This window comes from Eumetopias jubatus, unplaced genomic scaffold (assembly GCF_037043125.1).
Source record: "Eumetopias jubatus isolate StellerSeaLion01/CBP00866 unplaced genomic scaffold, mEumJub1_p1.0 scaffold_1, whole genome shotgun sequence".
Classification (NCBI taxonomy): Eukaryota; Metazoa; Chordata; class Mammalia; order Carnivora; family Otariidae; genus Eumetopias; species Eumetopias jubatus.
The window spans coordinates 64,488,944-64,508,207 of NW_028274807.1; the positions used below are offsets into that span (position 1 = coordinate 64,488,944).

Sequence of the window (19,264 nt, forward strand, 5' to 3'; positions counted from 1 at the left end):
CGAAGCCTGAGACTTGTTATTTAACTTTGTTTACATCATGTTTTTAGTCAACAGAAGTATTTCCTGTTATTGTTATTGCTATTATTTTTTTTATTTAGTTGAATTTATTAATTTTCTCCTTTAAGGATTTTGTTCTTTGGGGCTTATTTAAGGAAGCCTTCTCAACCTCCCAAGATTATGATGATAATAAAGTATTAGCACACTTTTTTTTTTTTTAGATTTTGTTTATTTGACAGAGAGAGACACAGCGAGAGAGGGAACACAAGCAGGGAGAGTGGGAGAGGGAGAAGCAGGCTTCCCGCTGAGCAGGGAACCCAATGTGGGACTCGATCCCAGGACCCTGGGAGCTGAAGGCATACACTTAATGACTGAGCCACCCAGGCGCCCCAGCACACTTTCTTTTAATACCTTTATCACCTAAAAAAAAAATAGGCCTTTAGTCCTTTATTCCAAATTAAGTCTGCCCTTTCCCTATTCATTTGAACATTACCTCTGTCGTGTACTAAATTCTCATTTTTACATGTCTGCTGCTGGATACTTTTTTTTTTATTTATTTCCTATTCTATCATAGGAAATATTATAGAGCCAATTTCTATTATAGTTTTACTGTTTCTAATTGATGTTTTACTGATATATACAAAATCTATTTTGTGTTTGGTTTTATTTTGTTTTTTAAAGATTTACTCATTTGTTTTAGAGAGAGAGTGAGAAGGGGAAGGGGCAGAGGGAGAGGGAGAGAGAAACTCAAGCAGACTCCTCACTGAGCACAACATGGGGCTCGATCTCATAACCCCGATCTCATGACCTGAGCCAAAACCAAGAGTCAGATGCTTAATCAACTGAGCCACCCAGACACCCCAAAAATCTATTTTGTGTTTTGATATTTTGTCTGGTCACGTTACTGAATTCTCTTAATACTAGCAAAACATTATCAGTTGATTCTGTTGGAATTTCTTGGTAGACAACCATATTATATATGTAAGAGTTTTGTTCTTTCCTTCCTCATCTTTACATAGTCCAATTTGTGTGTGTGTGTGTGTGTGTGTGTGTGTGTGTGTGTGTGTGTTATTGCCTTTTCTTGGCCTTCCAACACAATGCAGAGTAATAGTTAAGACTGGAGGATAATCTCAAGGCTGATGTATACAGTTGTAGGAGTTGTACACTGCACAATTCTAGGGACACCATTCATAAACCCTTCGATGTTTAGGTATTTTTTATCATGTTTCTGTTTTAAAGATTTTATTTATTTGAGAGAGAGGAAGAGAGAGAGAATGAGCTGGGGAGGAGCAGAGGGAGAGGGACAAGCAGATTCTGCACTGAGCACAGAGCCAGATGCGGGGCTCAATCCCACAACCTATGAAATCATGACCTGAGCAGAAATCAAGAGCTGGATGCTTAACTGACTGAGCCACCCAGGCTCCCCAGTGTTTCTGATTTTAATTCATTATTATTTCATGATGTGAACTCCTATTTCTGTAGGATTCTTCGACAGAGGAGTGTGTGTGTGTGGGACTCTTCTTGCATACAGGGGCCTTTAAGTGCGAGGATTTGAAGGGGACTGCAAAGAGTTCCCTGCCACCCAACACCTGCTTATCTACCTGCCATATCTCCTAAACTTCTGTGAAACACTGAAATAACAATATCCAAATGAAAATTAAGATAAAGAGATACATCCAAATTCCTCATGTAATGTCTGAAACAACTCTCCTGAATCTGTATGAATTCCAAAGAGTCACACTCTGAACCCTAGGCAGTAGGAACACTGCAAACGCATGGAAGAGACAGGCAGTTGACTCAGAGGTCATCGTGCTCTGTTAAATATTGGAAGATGGTACGGGGTGTACTTTTGACTTGGGCTGACACCAGTTCTCGACCCTGATCTGTATCTAGGAACAAATTTTCTGACCCCTTGGATCTGATGACTGCATCCCAGGACGCACAAAGGCCAAATTGCATTTATAGCCACCTGAAGATAGCAGCTGACTTCCCCCTTGAATTTATGCAGTGTGACATTTCCTGAGTTTCCTCTGGGTGCCTGTTCCATGCCAGGGCCAAGGGGGGGGGCACTTTTGTTCACAATATTTGATCCATTTAAACAAATTTAAATATATGATCTCACTTTATCTCTGACTTTTGTGACAAAAAATGCAACGTACACAGTATGTAGTGTATCCATTTGCCCCATAGGAAGAATCAGAATCAAGGAGAAATTTCCATCATTTGTTACCTTTGTGACCTTGGACATATAGCCCCAGTGTCTCCAGTCGTAAAGGGGATAATAAGACGGCTGGCCCCACTCAACTGCAGAGAGGCCCTTCTCTGCTGACCTCACAGGTCCCCCTGCATGAGATGATGATTTGGCAATCACTTTGTAAATAATAAAACCTGTATCATGAGTTAATAAAATTTGCCAACCTTCTCCTTTCAGAACAAAGCAAATAGTTTGTAAGCTTCACTGTCAACTTCTTAGAAACTCAATTCTTTTTTTGGGTGGGGAGAGCGAGGGAGAGCTAGGGAGAGCATAAGCAGGGGGAGCGGCAGGCAGAGGGAGAGGAAGAAGCAGGCTTCCCGCTGAGCGGGGCTCGATCCCAGGACCTGGGATCATGACCCGAGCTGAAGGCAGACACCTAACCAACTGAGCCACCCAGGCATCCCAGAAACTCAATTCTTATATAATTTCCCTTTACCTGCTTTTTTCCCCCTCTTTACCTTCTGGTCAGTTCTGACATATATCCACACACTTACACACACACACACACACACACACACAATTACACATACATTTCTGATTTTATACACTTATGCGTGTAGATACATACATGTATCTACATATAAAACATGTATATTACATATAATTATATTACATATAAAACATATGTATATTATAATCCTGTTTCCAATAGTTTTATTACATATAAAACATGTATATTATAATCCTGCTGTTTCCAATAGTTTCTATCCTTAAAAATCATGAGTTTTCTATCATTTTCCCCTTCACTTAGACTCCTTGCTGCTTCAACTCCAAGTTGCCCACTCTTGCCTCCCCATAATCTTGTTGACCTGGCTTCAAAGCTTTTTGATTTGACTCATTTGAAGATTAAATATATATTCATCTCCTCCCCACGCCCTTTTCCTGGGAAGGAGCTATCTCACCCCCAAACGCATATCGACTTTATTTTATTTTTTTTTAAGATTTTATTTATTTGAGAGAGAGAATGAGAGAGAGAGCACATGAGAGGAGGGAGGGTCAGAGGGAGAAGCAGACTCCCTGCTGAGCAGGGAGCCTGATGTGGGACTTGATCCCAGGACTCCAGGATCATGACCTGAGCCGAAGGCAGTCGCTTAACCAACTGAGCCACCCAGGTGCCCCGCATATCGACTTTAAACAACAATTTACCACGCCAAGTTATTTCGCATGTGTTTGATTACTTCCTCTATTTTCTCGAACCCTAAAAATGTCTGAATTGCCATACCCTCTGCCTGCTGCTCTGTCATCTTCTCCATCATGTCCCTTTTGTGCACAGCCAATTTTCTGTCTGGGTTAGCTGGATTTCTTAGGACCTTGCTGCTCCAAGTGTGGAGGCGGACCAGCAGCGCCAGCAGCATCTGGGACACACCCCAGACCCAGGGATTGGAACGTGGATTTAACAAGCTCCCCAGGTGATCTGTTTGCTCATTAACGTTGGAGAATCCCGATCTTAGATTATACTTGGTCTGGATTCTGAAGCAGACAGCGATCTTAACTGTTACAGAGATTCCAATGTGGTTTGGAAGCTAAGGTCTGCCAAATTCCAATGCAGCTTGTGACCTGGTTATCTTTTTATTCCTTACTGTAGTGCTTTGAACTACTGTTCCTCCTCTTTCCTCTGTTTCTTTAACTACTTTCCTCCAGCTTCTTCTGCCTTCTCCTTCCTCACAGCCCTGCCTGGCTCCCGGGGCTTCCTTCTCTGCCGGCATTAGGGCTGCCCAGGCAAGGCGGGACTGAGATATCTGGCCACTCACTTCAGTCTAATATATTGGCTTCCCTTTTAATATTCTTTAAGTATCTGATTAACATTTATTTAGTGAAAGTGATGGTATTTTTTTAATTATAGTAAAATACACGTAACATAAAATTTACCATCTTAGCCATTTTTAAATGTAGGGTTCAGCAACATTAAGTATATTTAGACTGTTGTGCAACTGATCTCCAGACCTTCTTCATCTTGTAAAACTGAAACTCTACCTATTAAACAGCTCCTTATTCCTCTCTTGCCCCAGGCCCTGACAACCATTCTCCTACTTTTTTAAACTTTATTGAGGAATAATTGCAAATATAATTGTATATATTTAAAATGTACAATGTGAGGCACCTGGGTGGCTCAGTTGGTTAAGTGTCTGCCTTCGGCTCAGGTCATGATCTCGGGGTCCTGGGATTGAGCCCCGCATCGGGCTCTCTGCTCAGTGGGGAGTCTGCTTCTCCCTCTCCCTTTCTCTCTCTCAAGTAAATAAATAAAACCTAAAAAAAAAAGTACAGTGTGATGATTTGATAGACATATATATTTTAGAACGATTACCAACATTAAAAAAATGAACTCATCCATCACCCCACACAGTAGACAGTTAACTGTGTGTGTGTGTGTGTGTGTGTGTGTTATATCTACTCCCAGCAACTTTCAAATAAATACTATATTATTAGCTAATTAACTATGTTAGCAATACTGTATTATTGCCTATAATGACTGTACATTGCGACCATTTGACTTTGTGTTTCTATGAGTTTAACTGCTCTGGGTACCTCCTACAACTAGTCATACAGTACTTGTCCTTTTGTGATGGGCTTCTTTCATTAGCATAATGTCCTCAAGGTTCATCCGTGTTGTAGCATGTGCCAGAATTTCCTTCCTTGTCAAGGCTGATAATATTGCATTGTATGTGTCTACTGTTTATCTGCTGCTGGCCATTTTGGTTGCTTCCATCTTCTGATTGTTGTGAATAATGCTGCTGTGAACATGGATGTGCAAATAGCTCTTCAGGACCCTGCTTTCAATCCAGAAGTAGAATTGCTGGATCATATGGTTCTACGTTTAATTTTTTGAGGACCCACCATCCTGTTTTCCACAATGGCTGCACCATTTTGCCTTCCCACCTGCAGTGCACGAGGGTTCCCTTTCCTCCACATCCTCATCAGCACTTGCTATTTTCCATTTCTGTGACAGCAGCCCCCAAGTGGGTGTAAAGTGAGGTCTCATTGCATTTCCCTAATGATTAGTGATGTTGAGCATCTTTTCATGTATTTATTAGCAAGTGATGCTTTTTTAATGCAAAATGTGTATCATGTCCTTCATGGCCAATGTAAGTAATTTATTCTGTGCCATTTTCCAAGCCAGACAACTTCTTAGAAGGCATGTTTAAGTGTTTAGATAATAAAATAGTCTACTCATCCTCTGCAAACAGCCTACACCACACATTATTCTGTTTCTGGCTCTGTCAATTTTTGAAGGTTACTCAGGGTTTTCAGAGACTTATCCTCAGGTGGCTGGCTGGAGCGGCCCAGGGTGACAGGCATATGAGTGCCCCTGGTTACTCCACAGAGACTTGTCTACACTGTCAAGGAGTGTAGGAAAGGAAACAATTTATGGTTTACTTTGTTTCTGAGTTATTCCAGCAATGTTTTGATACCCTTTGAATATGGTGGTTCCCTAGGCAGCAGCTCGGCCCACCAGCCCTTTAAGTTGGCTCTGTCTGTATATCTGACATTCAGTGTCCCTAGGAGAGGATCTTAATGGGTTGGCAGATGACTTGCCCCTGGGAGAGAGCAGTCACACCATCCCTCACAGGCCCCCAGAGCCTGGTTTAACCAGGAGCCCCTCTGAGGGGAGCCTTGGGTGGGGTAGGCCTGCTGAGCATCCTCTTCCTGCAAGGTCAGGCTGGGTGAATTTGTGAGTCCCCTTCATGAGGACAGAGATGGGAGGCTGTGAATACTTGTCTGCCACACCGTTTCTTCTCATGTAATTGTCTCACAAATGTTGGCATTTTATCTGACACATCCTGTCTTCTGATGTGAGGGGACAGGGGAGGGAGTAATGCTTTTTTCTATCAAAAGCTTTCCTTGATCTCTGTGCTTAAAAAAAAAAAGTTATTTGATGGGTCTCTTTTCAAAACCCCAGATCTCACTGTAACTCCCACCTTGCTGCAGACCCTTTCTGTCCTAGCCAAAGCCCACTCTTCCCCCTTCACTGTTGCCAGACAGAAAAAGAAGCCTCAGTCCTTGTCACTGAAGAAGATTAAAGAGTTAAGAGTGCAGAGAGAGGCAGGACAGGGTCGACTGCAGGCCGGGCAGTCCCGCTCTGCCTGATCAGTGGAAGGGGCTTCTTTGAAGATTTCCTTTTGCCACATTTGTCAAGGCATTTGGGCCTGACATCAGCAGCGGGCTCCCACACAGAGAGAGTGAGCAGTAAAGGCTCTGTCGGCCAGTCTGAGACGTGATCTCTCCTTGAGACTCCAGCAAGTTGTGTCCCTTTGTTGACAGGTTCAACAGAACCAGAGCAGAGACTGATTTTAGCCACTGAAGCTTAGGCCTCTGGGGGCCCCTTCCGTAAATGGGCTCCATCCCACAGTTGAATGCTTTTGTAACATGTTCAAAAGTAAGATATTTAAGCATGGTTGTTTTTAGACCGTTTCTACTCTACTGTCTTATTTTCCCTGACGTCAGGTGTCAATGGAATGGCCACAGGCTCCCTGGAGATTGAGTTGGGGATACATGTAGTTTGGGTAGATGCATATGGTGGCAATTACTTGCGTGTGGGGTTGAGTTACTGCTAACCACCCAGTGTAGCAACGGGTCCGAGGAATGCCCCCACTCTGCTGCTCATCCACCACTGTTGCAGGGGCACAGCACAGGCTAAAGGAGGGGAATGAGATTTGAAATGTGTGGAGCCAAGAACCTAGACTGTGGAAAATTCTTCCAAATATGAAGTCTTATACAAAAGAATTTTGGTGGAGGTTTCCTTATGTTTGACAACAATCGTCAGCTGGATGTGAAGATGAAAATGTTCCCATTATCGTAATAAAAAGCAAATTTTGGTCAATGATACTAGAGGAAAAACTATTATCTTCTGATTCTTTATATTAAAAATGACATTACAAGATCATTGTTATATGAGGGGAATAATTTTCTATTGCTGCTGCAATATTACCACAAACTTGGTAGCTTAATACAAAATTTATTATCTCATAGTTCTAGATGTCAGAGGTCCAAAGTCATATCACTGGGGTGAAACCAAGACGTTGTCAGGCTGGTGCCTTCTGGAAGGTCTAGGGGAGAATCTGTTTCCTGCCTTTTCCAGCTTCTAGAGACTGCCTGGAATCCTAGGTTCATGGCCCCTTCCTCCATCTTCAAAGCCAGCAATGTAGCATCTGACCAATTTTCCATTATCACATCTCTTTCTCTGACCAGACCCAGGGAAGTTTCTCTGATTTTCAAGGTCTGTTTCCTCAATCACATCTGTAAAAACACTTTTGCCATATAAGGAAACACATTTACATGTTCTAGGGATTAGGATGTGTTGGGGGCCATTACTCTGTCTCCCACAAAGGACAATATTAACAGTTGTAATTTATTGTGATTTCTTTTCTCAGTCCTTCTCACAAATACATCTTCTCTTTAGTACCTAATTCTGTATTTGCAATATGCATTCTTTTTCTTGAAGAAGACCCTCCAGTTGTATAAGCCTCAGACCTCGTATAAGCTGACTCATGGCACCTCTGCTTGCCCATTGACCAAGTCGAGAACTTGAAATTTCCCCCACACTAGCTGGGCAGAGTCTGCTGCGGTGGTTCTGCTCACTGGCCAGCAAGGGAGCCGGGGAAGAGCCGAAGAGGAGAGTGCCTGTGTCTCACACGGTGGCCCCATTGAATCGCCGAGCAAAGTGCAGCATGCCCACGTGCTATAAGGGATGCTCCGATGAACGCCAAGCTCTGTGGGTGGACGTTGGGGGGGAAGGTAGAAGAGCCCCTGAACCATTGCACTGGGAGCTCAGTAAATGTCCTGCTTTGGCAACTGCCACAATGCTTTCTGTTTCAGCCAGTGTGCTCTTTTTGCCTTGTGGGTCCAAGACGATCATGTGCAGTTTCTCCCTGGGATTCTTTTCTGGCCTCAGGATTAACTGAAGTTTCTCTTCTCTCCTGCTGCCTTATGAAAAACACCCATCATTGGAGTCTCCCTTTGACCATTTACTCTGCCCTCTTCATGTCTTCATGCTGCCCCCCACCTCGCCACCTGTGCCACTGGTCACTTGGGTCCCTGAACTTCCTTCTCTCTGCTCTTGACTTTACCTCAACGACAACCCCCACTCTCACTTCCTTAGTGTTGTCTCTTTCCCAAATCTACCTCAGCACCCAGGCGAGGGTTTCTTTCCTGCTCATCTTTCCCATTCTAGCACTTTCCTCTTCCTGCTCTGGTGAGAATTTTCTCCTCCACCTCCAGACATCTCTGCTAAACTTGGCAACCCACCAGGCAACATCATGGGCCTTCCACTGGGCATTTCTTTCTTCCCTGCACACAAAGACAGCCGCTCTCCATGTCTATACCCGGTATCTAGCCTGGATGTATCCAGAGCATGGCTCACAGTCTCTCAATAGCTGGCTCCAAGGGTCACTAGTGGATGGCTTCCCACCCCTCCCTCTGCCGCAAAGTAGACTCTCTCCCCAGCACCTCATTTTCACACATTCCTTCTGCAGGGGAGGAGTGTGAATATTCACACACTTCTCTGATCTTCTTGGTCTTTCATCACGATCAGCCATCTACCCCATACCGTCCAGGTTTGTGTAAACACGCACTCCTAGTGTGCTCTCACAGCTCAATCCCCCTTGCTCAGCAGATGCTGAGGTCTATGGACAGGGTCTCATTTGGCCTCATTTTGGAGCCTGAAGCTGCTCAACCAGCACCGTGCAGGGTGAGCCTCCTGTAGCCACTGTCCTCCAAGGTCAAAGCCCACCCAGGGACCATGAAGTTATCCTCCAATGCTACCTCTGCAGTCCTCCTCCGGCCCCAAATGGGGATCCTCTCCTTCCATAGCAGAAACTGAACTCCACATTTCTTATAGATTTCCCCTCCATTATCACCCTGGGACGCACCACTCCCCTTCCTTTCTCCCCAAGTTCAGACCTGTCCTTCCTGTAGTGCATGTTCTCCAGCATGCTCAGATTACCAAGCCCAGTGAGGAACAGGTGCAACCCTCAGAGCAAGCCCAGCTGGATTCAGTTGAAACTGCATGTTTAATTAGTCTTATTAAATTCACATGAACAAGAGATGTGGCTGGCACATAACGGTCACCCAGGCACTGTCATTTTCCTGTCCACAGGGCACCATGCTGGAAGGACTGATGTAAGGGGGAAGTAGGGTCAGAATTGCAGGCATCAGCTGGTATCCCCATCTACCCCAGGTCAGATCTATTTCTAACAGATCTCTAGGGGTTCTGTTTCCATTATCTCTTGCCATGTAACAAACCTCCCCAAAACTTACCGGATTAAACCAGCCACCATTATATTTTCTGCCATGATTCTGTGTTGACAGAGCTCAGCCAGGAGTCCTGCTCCATGGCATCAGCTGGATGCTTAGCTGGGCTGGGACATCCACAAGAGCTTGCTCTCTTGTCTGGAGCTTGGTGGGGAGGGCTGGAAGGCCGGGGCAAATGGGCCTCTCTCATCTTGTCATGTCAGGGCTTTCCCTCTTCACATGGCCTCTCTGCATGGTCCCTTTGGGTGGTAACCCCAGCAGCATAGCTAAACTTTCTCACGTGGTGGGTTAGGGCTCCCCCAAAGGGCAGAAGCAGAAGCTACAAGGCCTTTTTGTGGCTTTGCCCAACTGGCACAGTGTCATTTCTCTACAATTCTATTGGTTAAAGCAAGTCACAGGCCACCCCAGATTCTTCGTGCAAGAGGACTGCACTAGGGTGCGGGCCCCAGGAGGTGTGGTTCGTTGGGAGCCAACTTTGGAGCAAAGCCGTCATGGGTTCTCTTAACTGGGGCTTCATAAAGATGTAACTACAGAATGTACCAGATCTGTTTATTTAACAGTAAACTCAGGCAAAACAAAGTAAAAGTTACACAAATGCTATGAAGTGAGACTCTGGCATTAATTCTAATACCTCCTCCTTACAGAGTTGGAGAATGTTATCAGTCAGACACAGTGTAAGTAAACGTTTCCTCCACTTTGTCCCTTGGCAGACAATTCTTTGAATGTCTTAATTCTGCTGTAAGTTGTTTTTGCTGGCTCTTGCTCATGGTGCCATGTTAGTGTTTGATTCCTGATTTGGGAGGTTTTGCTCGTATTTCTTGAAAATTATTTGTGTGATTCTTTGTGCCTCAGTGGAAAGTGGTCCCCTAGAGAGGAGTGTGTCTGCTTCTGTAAGTGTCCAGGAGCACTACCCACCCAAGATTTCTTTAAATCAAATCCTTAGCTTCAGGTTTTTGGGAGCACTCTAAGTATACCTTTTGTCTGCAAGCCCATATGAGGTCAGGATCATGATTTGAAAAACCAGGGGCGATTCCCCCTGCACCTGTTCAGTTCAAGTTTCCCATCAGCCTATTTTATATGCAGTTTTCTGGAAGAAGGGTTGCGGGACAGATTAATTTCTAATTCATTTTTACAGGCAGACTGTTTGCTTTCATCTCTCATGCTCTGGAAATAGAAACTTTTGTTGAAATTTTACTGAAAGTTTTATTTGGGGTTAAGAAAAGGCAACATCATCTGTGGTGTGGTGGCCCTAGGCAATCAGTGCCCAGAGAGGCTTTTGGGGGGCGTCATGAACAGGACAGCTCCTCATTTCTGCTCACCCACCTCTGTGCTCATTCCAAGTATAGAATTCAAGGCACACTCTCAAGGTGAACGTTCCCTGGGGCGAGCATCTCAACCACAAGTCTACTCACGGGTACAAGTTCTTTGAGTACTCACTTATGCCCCAGCTTGACTGGGATGTGGGCCCTTGTCTTCCTGCATGCTCGGAGCCTGGCTCCTCTCTGTCTTGCTCCCCATTTGCTTGGTTACTCAGTTGAAAACTGCCTTTCTGCCCCGCCTTTTCAGCTTTCTCTGGGAACTTGGGCCACCACATGCCTGAGAGGCTGTCTCCCCTGGGTTTCCCCAGTCCCAGAACCATCTCCAACAAGTGGCCTGTCCCCTGGGCCTCTGACCAGGTCATGGGCTCCTAATCTCAGTCCATTTAAGAATTGTTTCTGTGACCCCACCCAGGCAGCCTATTCTTTTTCCTTCTCATTTCTTTCTCGGAATCTTCTCTTGCCGTGTTCTTGTTCACATGTGCTTTCCTGCAGGGCCCTATTATTGCATACACACCTCCACCGTGACATCTCTCCTGATAACGAATACTAACCCCACCCCCAGTTCTCCCATGGTTCAGCTCTTGGGTCCACAGAATCAAATGTGAGCGGCACACGGGGAGGATTGTCTCAGCACATCTCTGTCCGGCCCCTTCATTCCCTGTGGTTTTTTCACTTCTAGCCCAAGAGGCCTGGAAGCCAACCTGGAGGTGAGACCTGGAGAAAGCTGGAAACATGCTGACCTTGTGTCCTACGAAGCAAATGCAGCTCCTGGGAAGCCTGCCGTTAGTGCAGATGAGGGAGATGGGGGTCCCCAAATCTGCCGTGTATGCGGGGATAAGGCAACTGGTTACCACTTCAATGTCATGACATGTGAAGGATGCAAGGGCTTTTTCAGGTAGAGTTACCAGCCAGCAGTCACCCACCTGCCACCCTGACACACTGGGTCACATCTAACTGGGGTTCTGCCACTAGCTCACTGGGCACTGCTTTAGGGCCTCAGCTTGACCCATCCTGGGTTCAGAGTATGGGGCAGTGGCCAATTCAAAAGCCTCCTACTGTTTCAGGAGAGTCATGAATATCTCAGAGAATTTCTTGATCTTCCATCTTCCTATCTTACCTGGGAAAGGGCCCCTTCCATTAAGATACCCCTTTTGTTTCTCCATGTGTTCTTGAATAAAATGGAAAATCAGTTCATAAAAGAAGAAAGAATCTGAAAAGCCAAAATGCAAGCGCTCAAATCAGCTGTAGGGAGTGGTTGTTAAGCAAAGAATGGCATAAAATAAAAGAAGAATAGGACAAAACAGTCTCATCTAGAAACAGGCAAACAGGGAGGTCAAAAACTTAAGGACTGAAAAGTACCAGCTCACAGCAAGAGAGGCCTGCACACAGGGTTCACACTGTCCCAATGAAGAAAGAGTAAAGCCCAAAGCCCAAAGCGGGGCTCAGATCAAGAGGAAAAGAAGCCGGCCAGGAAAGGCGGGAAGCAGAGAAAGAATGTGTGTAGAGTTGGCAGCCTGCCCTCAGGGAGGGCCGGGTAGGGGGAGCACAGCTCCCACCTAAGGGCCCACTTGGGACCCTCAGGAGCTCCCAGGACAGCCAGCCTGACGTGGCCGTCTGCAGAGTTCTTGGTGGCCGGACATGTGACTGGAAATGGCCCCTAGAGCCAGGACCCACCCTACAATCCCTCAGATGGGCTGCCAGTCAGCATGCCGTGGGGGGGTGGGGAGGGGAGCGGGGCAGAACCTACCGGAGGACCTCCAGGGAGGCGCTGCGGCAGCTGCGCGTCGCCCAAGTGAAGAGGCCCTGGCTTTGGGAGCTGCTCTCAGGTCCCACGGGGTTTGGTGGGTCTAGTGCAGGTCCAGAAGCAACCATGTCGTCGGCAGCCACGTTCCAGCAAGAGATGAACATCTGTGTCGGGCGGAGTACAACAGGGTCCAGAGGGAAGCGTAGCTTGGCGCCCCCTGGCCTAGGAAGCCTGGGTGTTCCCCGAACCTGCCTTTCGCTCTTTGTTCTCTCACAGAAGAGCCATGAAACGCAACACCCGGCTGAGGTGCCCCTTCCGGAAGGGCACCTGCGAAATCACCCGGAAGACCCGGCGCCAATGCCAGGCCTGCCGCCTCCGCAAGTGCCTGGAGAGCGGCATGAAGAAAGAGAGTGAGCAGCGGGAAGTGCCCTGGGCGGGCGCGGGCACAAGTGCGGGCACAAGTGCGGGCACAAGTGCGGGCACAAGTGCGGGCACAAGTGCGGGCACAAGTGCGGGCACAAGTGCGGGCACAAGTGCGGGCACAAGTGCGGGCGCATGCGCGGACCGGGGCGCATGCGCTCCGTGAGCCTGGGACAGGTGTGCGGGGGGAGGGGGCAAGTGGGAAGGAAGCGTGGGAATGTGTACGCGCACGTGTGCAGACACGCACCATGGGTGTGCACATGCGTGTGGCCTGTGTGCAACAGGCAGACTCAGGGAGGAGAGCTTGTGGGCCACCTGCCTACACCACCACCACCACCGGCCGATCCTGGAGGGACCTGACAGATGCAGTGCATCTTTATTCTGTCCTCCGGAGGTGTGGTGGGCAGCTCATGCTCCTTTTTCCTCTCAGGTGCCCCTGCGTGATTCTTTTGTCGCCTTCATAATTGTCCTCATGGTGGTTTAGCCAAATTGGGCGAGGTGAATTGGGGAGAAGGAAGCCAAAGACACCTTCCAGCAGCTAGTGCCCATCAGCCACCCAAACCTGGTGTCCTACAGAGGAACAATTTGCAGACAGGTGACATAGGGTGATCTCATTCTACCTGTGTATACCTTTGGTGTATAAATGTGCTTCCAGGTCACTCTGAGATTAAAGCTGTTGGGGAAAATGCTGGAAGCTTCCAGTGCATGTTTGTCTCCACTGATCACAGAGTGGGCAGCCTCTTTCAGGGGACCAGTTCCCTGGGCGTGTGGACAGGCCCTCACATGGCTGTCCCTGCCGTTCCTTGCACCAACCCCCACCTCTTTGCTCTGCACCTGTAAGCGGGCTCCAGAAATCCACGGAAGGCCCTAAGGCTCCAGGCTAGACAGGAAGTGGCTGGAGTTGACATTTCTTGCTAAGCAGTAACCCCAGCTCTCTAGCGTGTTGGAGACCCAGATGCCTCGGGGGGGGGGGAACTCTGAGGAGTCTGCTTGGTATCTGATCCACCAAAGAAGACTACTATCAGGTGCCACTGACTGCCCACTTATGTGCCAGGAGCTCTGCTAGGCACTTTGCACACCATGCCTACTCGTGGCAGCAGCGTGAGGGGAGCACTGTTGCTCCAGCTTATGAAGAAGGAAACTGAAGCCTGGAGAGGTTAAGGAGCTTGCTCAAGGTCACCGCTAGTGAGTGGCAAAGCTATCACTCAAACCCAGCACCTTTTGATTCTGCAGCTCGAGCTCTTCCCACGGTTACACAAAATTGTCACAAACCCACTGCCTTGGGCAGCACACCAGCTTCACCTCGTTCTCTGTGCTTAACCCAGGGTTTCTCCAGGGGAGCCCACGGTCTAGGCCAGGGTGGGTTTTTTTGTCACCAGCACATCTCCCCCCCGCCCCCCCCGCCCAGCTGCCTGGGGAGGGTCACCAAGGGCAGCCAAGCTCCTGCAGGTGCCTGAGCCTGTTTCTGGTTATCCTGGCAGTGATCATGTCGGACGCGGCCGTGGAGCAGAGGCGGGCTTTGATCAGGAGGAAGAAGAGAGAACGGATGGGCATTCAGCCCCTGGGAACCAAGGGGCTGACTGAAGAGCAGTGGACAATGATCAGAGAGCTGATGGATGCTCAGATGAAAACCTTCGACACCACCTTCTCCAATTTCAAGAATTTCCGGGTATGAGGCTTTCTCGAGTTGGCTCAGCCATTATGCTAGCTCCTCAAAACCCCAGTCCCATTCCCAGGAGTTCTTAAAGAACCCCTAGGTGATTCTGACACACGCTCAGGTTTGAGAATCTCTGTTCTCTCCTTCCATGGCAGGTAGCAAGTGGGGCTGAGCCAGAAACAGAGTTTTGGAAGCTGAGTTGCTCCAGGGTGGTTGGCCTTTGGGGCTTTATGAGGACAGGGTCAGGACCTGTTGGGGGTCTGGCATTTGTGAACGGGTTTTACAGATCTAAGACACATTTGTGATCTCAGCAACGTGAGCCGTGTCTGATCCCGGTGCTCTCTTCCTGCTCTGTGCTCACAGGCATCTCAGGTGGCCAGCTCCACTCAGAGAGCTGGCAGCCAGTGTCTGTTCTTTCCATCTGTGGCTCCCACAACCTCCTTTTTAAGTCAGGGATGCTTGGGACACACCCATAGGTGGAGACCCCTTACATTCCACTGGGCAGAGAGCAAACCCATTCCTGACCAGGCAGGGATGTGAGGGAACATTGATACACAGATCCAGAAAGCGCACCACCTGACATGTGTGTGCATGTGCATGCATTTGTGTGTGTGTGCATGCCTGCACTTGCGCATCCTCTCAGGCTGCAGCTGTGGCCGTGAGCCCTCCTGGGCCTGTGTAGGAACCTGTTTGGGAGAATATATGCCGTCTGTCCTATCCTCTCTCCGCCTCCCGACTCTGCCCCAGCTGCCAGAAGTGCCCAGCAGTGGTCGCGAGGTTCCGGAATCTCTGCAGACTCCAGTGGGGCAAGAAGCTGCCAAGTGGAGACAGATCAGGGCAGACCTGTGCTCGCTGAAGGTCTCTCTGCGGCTGTGCCGGGAGGACGGCAGTGTCTGGAACTACAGACCCCACGCTGACAGCAGCGGGAGAGAGATCTTTTCCCTGCTGCCCCACATGGCTGACATGTCAACCTACATGTTCAAAGGCATCATCAACTTTGCCAAATTCATCTCCCACTTCAGGTAGGACCCACCGGCGGGCTGGGTGGGTATGGAGAGGAGAATGCAGTGGCCAGCAGGTTCAAAGGGTCTAGGGTGGATTCCTCTGAATTTGGGCGATATTGTTGTCAAAAGACCCTCCTTAATCTCCACCTACCCTACCCATCAGTAGGCAGAGGGCAGGTTAGATTCCAGGAGCCCCTGTGGGCCTTATTTAATGGAGGAAGGATGGCCATGGGTCAGATGATAGCCAGTTAGGTCAAGGGAGTAAGAGAAAGGCCTGCTTGCATGTGTGGATCTTGGCAGATCCCCACTGACATCCGAAGACCCGCAAGGTAATATCAAGGTATGAGGTTACTTGCCATTTCTTGTGAGCACAGTTGTGAGCACAGTTCCCCCTGGAGGTATGCATTACTACTGCCTTCATTCTGCAAATAGAAAACTGAGGTTCACCGAGGTCCAGGAACTTGCACAGGGTCGCAGTTAATTAGAGGGGGCAGATTTGGAAGCAGAGAGCACAGAGTTCAAAGACAGCTACCCGCCAGGTCCTGAGCCAGGCACTGGGAAACCTGAGAGAATAAGCTCAACTTGCTGAGATTATGGATCTAAAAGAAGGGGGGTGGTGCAGAAAAGAAGGGAGCGAATTTCTGAGGAGACCGACGACAGGCAGGGGGCCCCTCAAGAGCCAGCCTAAATGTCCTCCCTTCTGGGCTCCTACTGGAAATGCCCCTCAGTGGGGAGTCGGGGCCTCTCAGCTTGGGAGGGGAATCAGCCTAACCCTGAATGAGAGGAGGCCGCTGGTCTGTGTGGAAGCTGGCACCCCCCCATCCTTGCTGCCAGGGACTTGCCCATCGAGGACCAGATCTCCTTGCTAAAGGGGGCCACCTTTGAGCTGTGCCAGCTGAGATTCAACACGGTGTTCAATGCCGAGACGGGAACCTGGGAGTGTGGCCGGCTGTCCTACTGCTTGGAAGACCCTGCAGGTGCCCGCGAGCCACCCGCCTGCCCCAGCGGAGGGGGGCAAACACATGTGTGGAGGGAGGAGAAGCGCCGCACCAGGATATGCAGGTCCTAGGGTTGCAGGGCAGAGACCCGGCGATGGGAAAAAAGACCCCCGTGAGGGAAGGCTGAGAAGTTTGCCCCTCCACCCTCTACCCACCTACAGGTGGCTTCCAGCAGCTTCTCCTGGAGCCCGTGCTGAAGTTCCACTACAGGCTGAAGAAGCTGCAGCTGCATAAGGAGGAGTATGTGCTGATGCAGGCCATCTCTCTTTTCTCCCCAGGTGATGACCCCACCTGTCCTTCCTGGCCCTCCTCCCCACCCCCCCAACTCCTGCTTGCTTGCACCCCGCCTCAGCTATAGCTGGAGGAGGCAGCAGGCCCACCCCTGCCCTCCCCAGATGGCCTTGCCCCCATTCACTGCCTAGCCAGGAGGGGGCCCCTGACTGGCTTTCCTTGGGTCAGTAGGGTGAGGCACCCTCCGAGTGCTACCCTCCCTTCCCTGCCTGTGTGCTTCTGGCTCCGGAAGGTGGTTGGCTGGCCATTTGCCTGCTCTGGGCCGGACTGATCTTGTCTTTGCCCCCACGGCCTTGCTGGCACCACACTGTCTTCCCCTCCCCACCAGACCGCCCAGGTGTGGTGCAGCGTAGCGTGGTGGACCAGCTGCAGGAGAGATTTGCCATCGCCCTGAAGGCCTACATTGAGTGCAGTCGGCCCCAGCCTGCCCACCGGTGAGCAGCAAGCAGGGAGGGTGTGAGGGGGTCCCTCCAGAAGCCCCGTCCTCTAGGCCCCCTGCCTGTTCTGGGCCTCTTGGAGAGGGCAGACTGGAGCCGCTCCTGGGGCAGCCTCTGGCCCGGTCAGCCTGAGCTCCAGCCCAACAATGGAGAAACCTGAGGGGGGCCAGAGGCCATGCCCAGCCATTGACATTGCTCCCTGAGGCACAGCTCCTGTCTGCCCTTTTCCACTCCTGTTAGCAAGGACGGGAACAGCTAGGTACTCCCCTGAGTCTCCTACGGGCTCTTCTAGCAATAGCCAGCAGTAATTAGCATGGTAGTGAAGATAACCATGACAACAACAATGATGGTAATAATAAATTTGCACTGCGGAGTGCCGGCCCTGGTACCAAGCAGTTTACATGTATTGTCCCCTTTAATCTTGAACATAGCCCCCACGAAATGGGTGCCAGGATACCCTGTGAGGGGCTGGAGGCTCAGGGCGACTGCCTCAGGGTCCCCAGCTAGATAGGCAGGATCTGGAGCTGGCCGTGGGCGGACAGCACCCTTTTGAGCGCTACCTGATCACCTCCAGGAACGAGCACAAGCACACAGGGTAGGAGGCTCCTTAGTTTGTTCTGGTCACAATCAAAGGAGGAAGGCTGCTCAGGGGTTTCCATCCCTTCACTGCCTCTGAGCAGCCCCACGGGCCCGGGCCGTGAGGGGTGAAGTCCTGCACAGGGTGCACTGGCTGGCCTTCAAGCCTCAAGTCCTTTACTTGGCCCGCTTTGACTTTATTTTGAGCTCAGCCTCTGGGCCATCTCTTGATTTGCTTGGTCCTCCCCTGTGTGGAGCCAGGAGGCATCATGCAGAAACTAAGGCGTGAGGTTTGTCTCAGACGCTAGATCCCAGGCTAGATCCTGGAAGGATCTGCAGGGCCGCCTGTAGTCCCTGCCTCCACAACTGCTCTGCTTGGCCCTGACCCACAGCCATTCGCCAAGGCAGTGAATCCCCTCCACCCCCAAGATTGCCCTCTGTGCCCGGCCCCCACAATGCCTGGATCTTCCCATGGAGGTGTCTGTGTCCGAGGACTCCAGCCCAGGGCGTGAGGGGCCAGCGAGGAGTGCAAGTCCACGCCCCAGCTCCCCCAAGCCTGCTCTGCCCTTCTCATCCACAGACTAAGAGAAGCTTAAGGAATGCAACTGAGCCTGTCTCTTGGCTTGCCTGAGATGTTCTAAGAGTAATAGCCCCAAACTTGTGCAACTTCAAAGCAGTCCCAGGGTTGGTGGATGGGGGCAAGGGTGGGCAGCACCCCCAAATTTTCCTCTGGCTGGCCTGCAGGTTCCTGTTCCTGAAGATCATGGCCATGCTCACCGAGCTTCGCAGCATCAATGCCCAGCACACCCAGAGGCTGCTGCGCATCCAGGACATACACCCCTTCGCTAGCCCCCTCATGCGGGAGTTGTTTGGCATCACAGATGGCTGAGCAGCTGCCTCCCTGGGAGAGCCTCCGAGGGGCAGCCTGAGCCAGAGCCCTGCCCTTGGAGCTGCCATTCCTGGAACTAGATAGATAGATACTGCTGAGAGCTGACAATGCCCTACAGGTCCTCCCTCCGCGGGGAACTCACAACCATTCCTCAGGAAAGGGACGAGGGTCTCCCCAGGCCCCAGCCCAGTCTGTGGAGAGTGAAGCCATAGAAACTTTGATGGAGAGTGCACCGGCCTATAGGCCAGGCCCATCCAGAGGCAAGACCACCCTCCCCTTAGAAATGGCCCTGTGGTCTGAGCATCTAGTGTCATGGTAGGAGAGGGGAAGTGTCTGTGAGAGAAGCCAGAAGGCCTACAGCAAACGTCAGAGGCTTGTCAAGACCTTTGTGTCTATTCTTTCTTCCTTCTGTGTCCTTCATTCTGTGTCT

At 49.8% G+C, this 19,264-nt stretch overlaps 1 protein-coding gene across 1 annotated transcript; it reads left to right on the plus strand.

Moving 5' to 3' along the window:
- Positions 1-11,504: 11,504 nt before the first annotated feature.
- NR1I2 (nuclear receptor subfamily 1 group I member 2) lies at positions 11,505-18,834 on the plus strand. The gene is made up of 8 exons (XM_028110559.2): positions 11,505-11,713; positions 12,839-12,972; positions 14,464-14,651; positions 15,387-15,661; positions 16,478-16,620; positions 16,803-16,919; positions 17,261-17,366; positions 18,690-18,834. Exons 1-8 carry the CDS (start codon positions 11,682-11,684, stop codon positions 18,832-18,834), a joined length of 1,140 nt encoding a protein of 379 aa, XP_027966360.2. The 5' UTR covers positions 11,505-11,681.
- The last annotated feature ends 430 nt before the right edge of the window (positions 18,835-19,264 follow it).

Coding starts and splice junctions, on each gene's coding strand:
- NR1I2 (XM_028110559.2), top strand. CDS start 11,682: ATGACATGTGAAGGATGCAAGGGCTTTTTCAG. Junction 12,973..14,463: donor GAGCGGCATGAAGAAAGAGA/GTGAGCAGCGGG, acceptor TTATCCTGGCAG/TGATCATGTCGGACGCGGCC. Junction 16,621..16,802: donor CTGCTTGGAAGACCCTGCAG/GTGCCCGCGAGC, acceptor ACCCACCTACAG/GTGGCTTCCAGCAGCTTCTC.